This window comes from Phaethon lepturus, unplaced genomic scaffold (genome assembly GCF_000687285.1).
Source record: "Phaethon lepturus isolate BGI_N335 unplaced genomic scaffold, ASM68728v1 scaffold7472, whole genome shotgun sequence".
In the NCBI taxonomy this organism is placed as follows: Eukaryota; Metazoa; Chordata; class Aves; order Phaethontiformes; family Phaethontidae; genus Phaethon; species Phaethon lepturus.
The window spans coordinates 23,642-34,403 of NW_010522521.1; the positions used below are offsets into that span (position 1 = coordinate 23,642).

The following is a 10,762-nucleotide window of genomic DNA, read 5'->3' on the forward strand; positions in this document are numbered from 1 at the left end:
ATTTACAAATACTGTATTTTTCTTTATCCCTACCCATGTCTGTTGTGGCTTAAGTAAATGAAAGGTCCTCCTAGATCTTGTCCTATGGATTACAAACGACAGTAGCAGAAGCATGTACGTGCTGAACCAAGGACAAAAGACATAGAAATAAGATTGTTACCTTGAGGGAATACTCAGTAGCTACCAAAAAAAGGCCATTGCTCTAAAGTGTGGGGCTTGTGTGTGTTTGTTTGCATAGTACTTAAAAACAAAAAAGCCAACCTCCAAAAAACTCAGTACATATCATGGCTTTTTTACAGTAGTCTTTACAATATGCATGTTCTTCTGAATAGCTTTTTAAAGTAGCGGCACTCTGCAGGGTTAAGAATTTCCCTTCTGAAAGAGATCTAGGGAACTTTATTTGTTCAGTGGCCTCAAAATAAGATCCAGTGGGAGAAATGGCAATAGTAATAAAATGTCTGCATTACTAGAAAGATAAGGCGGTCTGCCTTTCTTTCTAACTCTTCAATTTTTATTAGTTACTTTATACCATGAAAAATGTTACTCTGCTAGCAAAGAATGTTTTTTAGGACCTAGATGGCCCTTTCAGATTTCCAGGGCTCTCCAGACCAGTATGATTTCTTTTCCTATAACACTTGATCAGTTCTCAATTTTTGTTACCACTCTCTAAATCTCTTCCTATTCTGGATAAACAGGTGAGACAAATTACTGGAGTACTATAAAGCTTTCAACACTTCACAGGCAGCCAATGAGCTCAAAATAGAATTCTGACTTCAGCCACGGAAGAGCTGAAGTACGATTCGACTATTTAGGATGAGTCAAATACTTCTTCAGGTTGCACAGGGGTTAGCCACAATTTGACACCTCCTTGCGATATGGGGAGCGATACCATGCTACCAGAAGTAAGGTCAAAGTGAAGAGAAGCATGTGAGAATTCCAGAACATAAATGTGGATGCTTCTTGCTGTATATCACTACTGTGAATCAATCTTTTCAGTTCAGCTGATATTGAGCAAAGATTTATAACTGTTAATCCCTAATAAAAATATTGGAAGGAAACTTTATTATGGTAGACTCCCTAGTTGAAGGGGAGAGAAGGATGAGAGGGGAAGCTATCCCTTTCTTTATGTAGCACATCTGTTGTTGTTTAGACACTGATGCTGAAAAATAAGGAGGGGAAAAACAAGGAGGAGGAAGAACAGTCCTGTAGTTCATACCAGTCAGGAAGAAAACCTCATGTGAAATTTGAAAAGCTTGACTAGGAACTCATTGATGATTTGGGATTTTGCTATCTTTCCCTTCCTTTGAATGCACCCCTCCTTTTTTAATGAGGCCCGTAGCTCCCCTATGCTAATTACTCTTACACAATTCGCAGTTCTCATAAATTACTGTGTAAGTTTCAGACTATGTAGAATTATTTCCTTCATAGTATCTGGTCTGTCTTTGATACCACTCAGTTACATATTTGGTTTAATTTTTCATCGTGTACGTGGTTAGTGGTAACACTGTAAACTCCTGTGGGGTTTTCCTGAGTAAGGCGATATGATTTGTTCACATAATAGACTGCATTTTCCATCTGCCGCCTTATACTAAAATGTTTAATATTAAATTAATATTAAATTATTCCAGTGGAAAGAAGCAAAACCGGAAGAACTCATGGATTCAAAACTTAGGTGTGTGTTTGAGCTACCAGCAGAAAATGATAAGCCTGTGAGTATTTTCAGATGCCTATTGAGTGTTTTAACTTAATACCACAGTAAATCATGTAAATGGCATGTTTATACAGACAGCTATATAAGCAAAAGACAGAACCCTCTGTTTCACTGCCTGGATGGCATCACCCTTGGAAAATGCAACATAAACTATTTAAAATCTTAGTGTTGCTTAATGTAACCAGCAGCTAATTTGAACAATGTAAGTGCAACACAAGCACAAAGAAATCTTTGAGTTGATCTATTTTCATTTAGTGAAAGATCACAGGATAAAGAATATTTTTAAAAAATTGAAATACGCTGATTGATGGTCATAAAGCTCAGAGTTTACACTGAAGTAGTTACAACCTCAGCAATATAAATTTGCCTGTCCAGCACTCCCCTTTGCTTCCTTGATACGACACTGATTTTAGCAAGTAAATTGGTAGAAAGCTAGTAAGGAAGACAGAAATGCATTTAGGGATTATATTGCCATTAGCAGCTATAATATTGTAGAATCCTTTTTTGTTAGGGTAATGAATGCATTAATTTCTAACAGCAGAATGTAATGTCAAATGTAGAATTGATAATGGTTTGAATAAACTGAAAAATGTTTCCTAGTATGCGTACTGAAAGCACAGTTGTTCTACCTTGCACTGGACAGGTTGTAATTATGATTATGTGTTTCTATAATGTCACTATTGTAGTCTCACTACATCCACTCTACCCAGTGGATGTACTCCAGACAGTGAACGTTTGCTTTAAAAGTAGGTGCTTTTTCAGGCCAGGTTACTTAGGTGTTTCCCGTTTAGAGGTGTGATGAGAGGAAGGAAAAAATCTGAATTAAATGAAACTTAACAGCTATTTTGTTTAGTTGTAATTTTTTCTATAGTCCCTAACACTCATTAGAGCAATACAAAGCACAGAATCCTATTACTTTATTCATATAAATAAAACCTTCATGTTAAGACTTTGGTGGCAGTTTGGGTGGGGAGAGAGCGGTTTGTTTTTTATAAGAGCCGGGCCCTTTGCATTCTGAAGTGCAGAACATGGAGAGACAGGAAAGGGAGGAGGGTTTGGAGGTTTACAGCTTGTTTCCTAATGGGTTGCAAGTTCCTCCATCATCACAGAAATGCAGAAAGATGGAGAGGTGATAGCCAGCTCTGGGGAGTGAAGAGAGAAGGAACTGCAGCAGAGCAGGTGGGTAGTTCCTAGCAATACCCTGGTTCCTGGAGCAGCTGCTTGTGTTGTGCTTGGGGAGGGAAAGGTGGGGAGAGCACTTAATACTCTGTAAAGGGACTGTGAGCAAGTAAGTTCCCATTCGTATTGTGGGACATGGTCCACAGCTACTTCCTTTTCTATGTATGCAGGGACTGAAAAGTCAGGGTCCTTCTGTCTGCACTTACTGCTGCTGATCTGGTGGTTTCTGTCAAAGGGGAAGTAAAGATTACAGAAAGAAAAGTGGTGTTTATTTCTTTGATACAGGCACGTTTCAGGTGTGCACAGACAATTTTACCCGATTCTCCTCCTAAATATTAGGTGTGTGGTGTGGTGTTAATAACTAACGAAAAATCACACTCTCCTTTTTTTAACAGCATGACATAGAAATAAATAAAATTGTGTCCACAACTGCAACAAAGACAGATTCCTCTGTAATGTCTAAATCAATAAGTTCTTCTTTGGATGACACTGAAGTTAAGAAAGTAATGGAAGACTATAAGAGGCTTCAAGTAGAAGTTCAGAGGTTACGGGAGGAGAATAAACAGTTTAAGGTAAAGAGACTTTTTTTTCAGGTTTACCCCTTTCCTGAAAAAGAATCTTCCAACTTAAAGATTTGGTTACCTGCCTTTGGCACAATATTTTAATATTGTCTATAAATTAAAAGGTAATTTAGGTTTCTTTCTATAAACTGAGAAAAAGTGTTGAAATCAATGCTTCCTTTGAAAGGAGTGTACAAGTCATGCAGTCAAAGAAACTGATTGGATAGTAACCCAAAGTATTGAATTCCCTCTTTTTTTTTCTTTTCCCATCTAATTTTCTCAGTCTGAATTAAGCATTCAGTGTTGGATTTGGCCCTCTTCTCTCAAACTGCTGAGAGCCCGAGAACAGTGTTTTTCAAATACTGTTTTAGTAATTATGCCTATTATATGCAATATAACAATGACCAAAGTAAGACAGATTAATAGGAAATAAGGTTCCTGTCATATCCAGCACATTGCTGTGAAATCAAATAATTGAGAAGCTTTTACCACCATGCTGAAAAAGTTTTTACAGTAGTTTCATTTGTTGTAAATTTCTGGTTTCATAGATAACAGCACGAATGAAAATTTGGAATTTGTGACTGTTGGAGTCCAGCAGAAGGAGCTCTGTTCTGTCAGCTGCTTGGCTGGCTGATACATGAAGAAATTCTTTAAACGTTGGAAAACAGTTTTGTTTTGCACATAGAAATAATACATGTATATAACTGAGACATGACCTTAACTTCTCCTTGTGTTCTTATTTTGCTAGTGTCTCATAGTACTATAAGTACAATATGATTTGATTTTTTTGCAAGTTAGTCTTGAATAAATACTCTACAGGACATACCTAGAATTAAGCTGATGTCTTGCAGTAACATCTTAAAATGGTGAGCTGCTTGTTCCCTTTGTGGAGTGTTAGAAAGATCTGTAAAACATCGGAAAAGAATGTTAAATTACTGCCAGCCACCAGGTGCTGTCAGTGTCAGGCTAGAGTAACTGCCAAAAGGAAGTTAAAATATTTAAAATGAAAATGTGTTTTTTCTAGCAGTAAAATGACTATTTAAGTAAACAACATTTTATTGTTTACAAAAGTCAGTTGTCCCCATCCGGACTTGTAGTGAGGTATCAGGTAGTCTGTGACTTTTAATAAATAAATACAATTTTTTTAAAAAAGTTTTCCTCAAGAATCTTAGGTGCCCCTTTAAATTCAAAACTGAGAAACACTGACATACATTGAGCCTTTTGAATTCCACTTACCTGACAATTTTTAAGGCTGCAGTAGCTTCTATTACAATTTTATTTCTTGAGTGTTTTTTTTATGTATAGACTGGAGGCTTTTGCTTCAGTATCTTATAGTTTTGCACTATAATACTGTATCACATAGTCTAACGCTATGGCTTCAGCTGTATACAAGTTAGGTCACAAAAGGCTCACTTTACCATCTCCTAAAGTGCTCTGTGTGTGGAATGGAGTGTGCTAACACACAGCTGTGCTGCACAACAGGTTGGATTAAGATGTGGGAAACATCATCTCCACTTGAAATGATAATATCTGGTGTTATGATGTTGTTTTATCTGTTGTCTCATACATCTTTAAATCAAGAGAGCTGTCAAACTCATACCAAGAAAATATCCTAATTATTGCCATTAGTTTCATATCAAAATGCCAGCATTAATATGATGAGGGAAATAGATTTCGTTTCAAATACTGTTAAAATTTGCTTGTGACATTAACTAGGGGAATGATGAGTATAATTGCCTTAAAGTTGCATATTTTTCACAACCTATCTTAGTTTTATTGAAAAACATCTTCCCCAACAGCACTGTATTTGCATACAGAACAAGAAAAGCACCTTCATGCAATTCCCTCCATCATTTTTTTTTTTTTAAGTTCTGGAGCTGTCTCCAGACTTCAGACAAGTGTTCTTGCAGGCTTCCTCATTGCTTCCCCTGTTACTGTAGTCAGCCGGAGGAAACTTCCAAGAGCATGTTGTTTCTACTCTGCTAGTCAAGTAGATACAGAATTCCTCTCCTACCTCACTACCCTTTTTTTCTTGGGATTATCTAGGAAATAGAGCTCTAAATTAGCTGTAAATTAGCTTTCACCTGTTTTATTATACTCGAAATAAATATGGTCACTGAATATTTAACGCTTTTTTTCAGTAGAAATAATCAATATCTCTTCCTTTAGGAAGAAGATGGACTGCGGATGAGGAAGGCACCCCAGACAAACAACCCAATATCTGCTTCTGCAGCTGCTGTCAAGGACGAAGGGCTCAGCTCCAGACTACTTGCTTTGGTGGTTTTGTTCTTTGTCTTTGGTGTAATTATAGGAAAAATAGCCTTGTAGAGGCAGCATGCTGGAAATTGTAAATTGGTTTGATGGTTCTGCCATATCATTGGATTAAATTTATTCATAACAATGTTTAAAAAAAAAATTAATGTATGACATCTCACAGGTCTTGCCTTTAAATTACCCCTGCACAAATACTATGTAACATAATCTAGAAAGTTTAAAATGTACAATGAGTGAATGAAAGAGAATATGCTTCAGTGATGAAGGGGGGGAAGAAAATCATGATTTAACACTACAATGGAATATTGTATATGTCATTTTAAACATTCTTAGACCCTGGTACATGTTGCTGGATGACTTCTTTTTAAAAAAAAAAGAAAAAAAAAAAGGAAAAATAGAAAAACCTATTCCTCCACTGCTGGAGCTGGCCCTATTGGATGTTTGGAGCTGGGTTAGGCAGGAGGTGTTGGTAACTTCTGTAAAATACGTTAATCCACCATTCTGATGATTAATTGAACAGTTTCTGTCAGTGTCTTCACCTCTGTGCAAGTTACCAATTTCTTGGCACTTAAATGAATAGTGAGAAGCTGAAAAGAATTGTATGTGGCAACGCTGAATGTGCTAGGCATCATTAAGAGGCATATATTGACTGGTATGACGCTCATTTGGAATAAAGGTCATTGCCTTGTTCTCATAAAGGGACCAAGCTACATTGCTGTTGGTTCATTTAGTTGAATTAAAATGTTATTCAGAGATGTTTAATGCATATTTAACTTATTTAATGTATTTCATCTCATGTTTCCTTATTGTCACAAAATTGACTAATACTATATGGTATGAAAAGGCACCTGTTTAAAGCCAGTGACTAGAACTAAAAATTTGCTGCTGTAGTGATGCGAGATTCTTCTGCCTCCTGGTGTTCTGGGCACTACACAATTGTTGGGAGTTTTGATCATCTGAGCATTGGAGAAACAGTGGTCAGGAAACTGTTTTTGTATGTAAATAAGTCTATCTAGGGGAAAAAAATATTAGTAGTAATCTAGTCCTATGCCGTAAAAGACCAATCCTGTTTGACTATGTAGCATCTTAAAAAAGAAAAAAAAAAAAAAAAAGAAAAGAAAAAATTAAATAAAGCCCCCGAAGTAATGTTTCCTTTGTTACTTTTGTCATGTTCTCACAGTTTTAGAGGAGTGGAGGAAACAGTATTCTCTGACAACTTAGTTTATTTATGACATAAGGAAACTTGCAGCCTTGTTTCAGGATGGATTTTTTTTTTCCAGCCTAATTTTAAAATCAATCCAAACAACCCCATCATGAGCCTGATACACCTAAGTGTTCAGAGTAACCATGCTGACTGCTGAGGTACAAGGTAACTTCCCATTTTTCAGTTCAGTTGGGCTCAGTAGTTAAGATGCTTGATAGAATGTTGAATGTAACATTAAAGTAATTCTGTTTCTAAGCATTCTTTTAGTACAAAATACATAAACTCAGTGTGTTTTAACATGTTGAACTTCATGAAATAGATGAAATAGCTTTTGAGGAGGTAAATGCCTATATATTATTAGATGGTAGGCCCAAAAAACATGGGTGACAGAAGTTTTTGTAACACCTTTCAGCATTAAGATACGTATTTTAAAAGTTACTTCTTTCATTCCTTTATTGTTCCTGTGATTTCTTGAGAAAGCTGTTGGGGCTGCAGCCTGCCTACTACACTCTTGACCATTATATTTGTTCCACTGTCTCAAGGGTTTCCTGCTTTGCAAGTGCAAATAAGTGAATTTTTATGTGAGGTTTAATAAGAAAATAGGAGGAAAAAAATCTTAACTAGTGTGTTCAGTTTATGAACACAACTCTGGAAGTACTTCTAGAAGATTCAGCAGAAAGGAGAGGTGTATCGTTAGCATTTTAAAATGCTGGTGCCTTGTCTGCTCAGGATGGAAGTGACAAAGCTATTAAAGTGTGCCTGTAAAGGGCAGAGAAGATGGGAGATGAACTGGAAAGTACGAATCAGTGAGTTCAGTGTGACAAATTGGGCAGAACTGATCAAGAAAAAGATACTTTCCAGGCAGTAGAAGTTAATGAAAACTTTTACATGAAATGTGTTAAAAGAACCTTTTCAGAAAGACAGGCTTGTAAGTGGTGTTGCAAAATTAGTTTTCATGGCTTTGAAGAATATATTTGAGAGAACCTTTGCTGAGGGGAGGCTGAGCTATGCAGTATTTTTTTGAGGCTGTAAATATCTTGGTCTCACTAAAAAGTGTTATCAGAAGAGCTCAATTCCTAATCTGATTTAAAAAAAAAAAAAGATGCTAACTTTTTTTGAGAGCTTTTTGTTCTGCTGAAAAAAACGTTTAAAAAAGTGTGGGTGTGGTGTTTTGTTTTTTTTCTTTAAATCACTGTCTTTGCAGGGTAAAGCTTTAAAGAAGCTTTAAACTGGTCCCTTGTGAGCGTATCTGTAATAATGTTCCTGGCAAATTTTACGCACACTGTTAGCTACCACAGTTGACTTTGCACAGGCAGCTCCCAGATGAAGGGTAAAGCCAGCAGAATGTCTGTTCTCCTTCCACTGTCCAGTAGTCATTTCTTAGTGATCTGTGACAACTTGGAACTTTAAATCATTTGTGAGCAAAGTTGTTCCTGTTGTTTGCACTCCAGGAGTACAAAGAGGTCCCAGAAAACACTCGCATGCTTTGCTAGATGCTTTACAAATATGTGATCAAGGAGACCAACGAACAGAGGACCTTAGTTAAGGATCTGTTAGTTAAGGATCTGTAGTGACTGTAGCCTGCAGTTGGGGCTGAGCCACACCATCAGTCCTAAACAAGACTTAAATTAACTGCTTATTTTTTTGGACCTTAATGAAGTTCTGAGGTCTTTCCTAACCATTTCGACAAGAGCCTCAACAGACAGTGGCACTGAATTATCTGGGTAATGCTTTGCTTTTGCTGAGCTTAAAATAAAATGACTGATCAGTGGAATCCTTATTACCTGTCTGTTTGACCAGACCCTTCTTTCATGTGCGATAGAAAGAAATCTAAGGATGTTTTTACTTCCAAGGTTCCTAAAAGGCCAGTCTGTAGATACATTGCAGAAATATATTGGATGGATGTTACTAAGCCATCTGGATCTTTTGTAAGTTGTTCCTTACATGATGATGCCAGAGCAAATGTTTTCATGAAATATTCACAGAAAGTGAATTATTCTGGAGGGTGCTGTATATCGTAGGAAGTTACGCATGAAACATAGTTTCTAAATAAGACTCGTCTGGTTTCGTCACATAACACCAGATATTAGAAAACTATAATTGATACATGGTAGTAAAATCAAGTTTTTACTTATTCTAATTGTTGTCCTTACTGTTACTTTAAGATGCCCACTTGCACATACATTTATTGTTAATTTTTGTAAGAGCTGCTTAGCTGTAGAGGCTGCTTAGGTAGCCTTCATTTTGTGGAACTTTACATTCCTGTCTGCACTCTTTGGGCAAATTTGGTGTAAATAGATATCTAAAATATCTTGAAGCCTACTACTGGGAAATGAATGGAAAATGGTTTCTACTATTTTCATGTAGTTACCTACATCTTAAACCAAATACTCCATGCACGAATGATCATAACTGTCGCTCTGCATTGGCAGTTGTCGGCTGTGCGTGCACAGCTGGAGCAGCTGCATACGCAGCCTAGGCACCCAATTTCAAGTTACTGCTGAATAGCCTTAGGGATTGAAGAGCAAGACAGTACCATGTGTTGTCATGTTGAGAGGGACTGATGTACCAGAATGTAATTTTCTAAAAATACCGGACTGTAACAGCTTGATGGTGGTATTCCATGTTACTTTTTTCTTCTGAAATGCTGTTAGGGGGATAAAGTTGAAACCTCACTTTGCAAATCGCTGAAGTTTCTTCTCACCAATAAACTACAAAGGATTTCTCTTTGCTGCACATGTAAACTTGCAATTCTTATTATAATCTTGACTTAGCAGTCAGTATATTTATATAGTGGCGTGCACACAGAAATAGATGGTTAATGTCTTCGTGTACTTGATGTTGCAGTTGCCTAATGAAAGAAAACTATGTCATCCCTTTTCCTTAGAAAATGTGTGACACTTTCACCTCTTAATTGGAACGCTTCCTTAATTCTCGCACACAATAGCGACTTAACTAGTCACTAGTGGTCTACGGTTTTGAAACTATACTTCTCTTTCTCTACATGATGTCCCGAATGCCATATCCTGAGTTCTGTTTTCTCTATGAAGGAACTGAGAAAAAAACACAACCAAAAAACCCCTCCGTTTGCAATTAAAGAACATGTAAAACAAGCACTCTGAACTTCATGTTTGTTGTGGCTGTGTTACAGCTGCAATAGTACTTCACAGCAGCACTAGAGCAGCTTGGGGCTGGAGAGCTGCTTTTTCATTGTTTGAAAATGGGTTAGCATCCATTACTCAAATCCTCGCGTGAGCAAGTTGAGAAGGGACGGGTGGTGAGTGAATTTCAGTGTACATATTTGAGATTAATTTTTTTTTTTGAGTCAGAAACACTAATATAAAAAGAAGAAAGCAATCTGTACAGGAGTGAGACTAGTCCAATACCATATGTGGAAGTTACTATTCTTTGTAATCGGATACATGTCTACAAATTTAATTTCCTAATTAGAAAATATTTGTATAAACCAATGTTTCGGCATTTTAGAAAGAAAAGGAACTACTGAGCAAGGCTGCTTGTTCATGTAGCGAAACCTAGCAGTTCCCTAGATATACTTCATTAAAAGATGACAATGGGATACAACGCTGCTGTTACAGTTAGATAAATAGTGGGATTTATTGTTCAAGCAGGGCAAAGCTGATCCTTTGACCATGTCCAATTAAGATTTCTTTATATTATGCTGACACCTTCATGTATGCTGGATCACTTTGTCTAATGGGTATCCGTGCAAAAGTGACATTACTCATTGTGCTGTTATTAACTTTTATTTTTATTAGCTTCAGAGGACAAAGTAATTGTGTGTTTCTGCTACTCAAATATGCTTAACTATAAAAT

General features: G+C 36.8%; 1 protein-coding gene across 1 annotated transcript in view; it reads left to right on the top strand.

Annotated features, from left to right (window-relative positions):
- The window catches only part of VAPB (VAMP (vesicle-associated membrane protein)-associated protein B and C), a 15,957-nt gene extending 9,094 nt beyond the window's left edge, over positions 1-6,863 (top strand). The window contains exons 4-6 of the mRNA XM_010281828.1: positions 1,629-1,709; positions 3,286-3,462; positions 5,620-6,863. Coding sequence (XP_010280130.1) covers positions 1,629-1,709; positions 3,286-3,462; positions 5,620-5,778 — 417 coding nt within the window. The 3' untranslated portion in view covers positions 5,779-6,863. The remainder of the gene's footprint in view (positions 1-1,628; positions 1,710-3,285; positions 3,463-5,619) is intronic.
- The last annotated feature ends 3,899 nt before the right edge of the window (positions 6,864-10,762 follow it).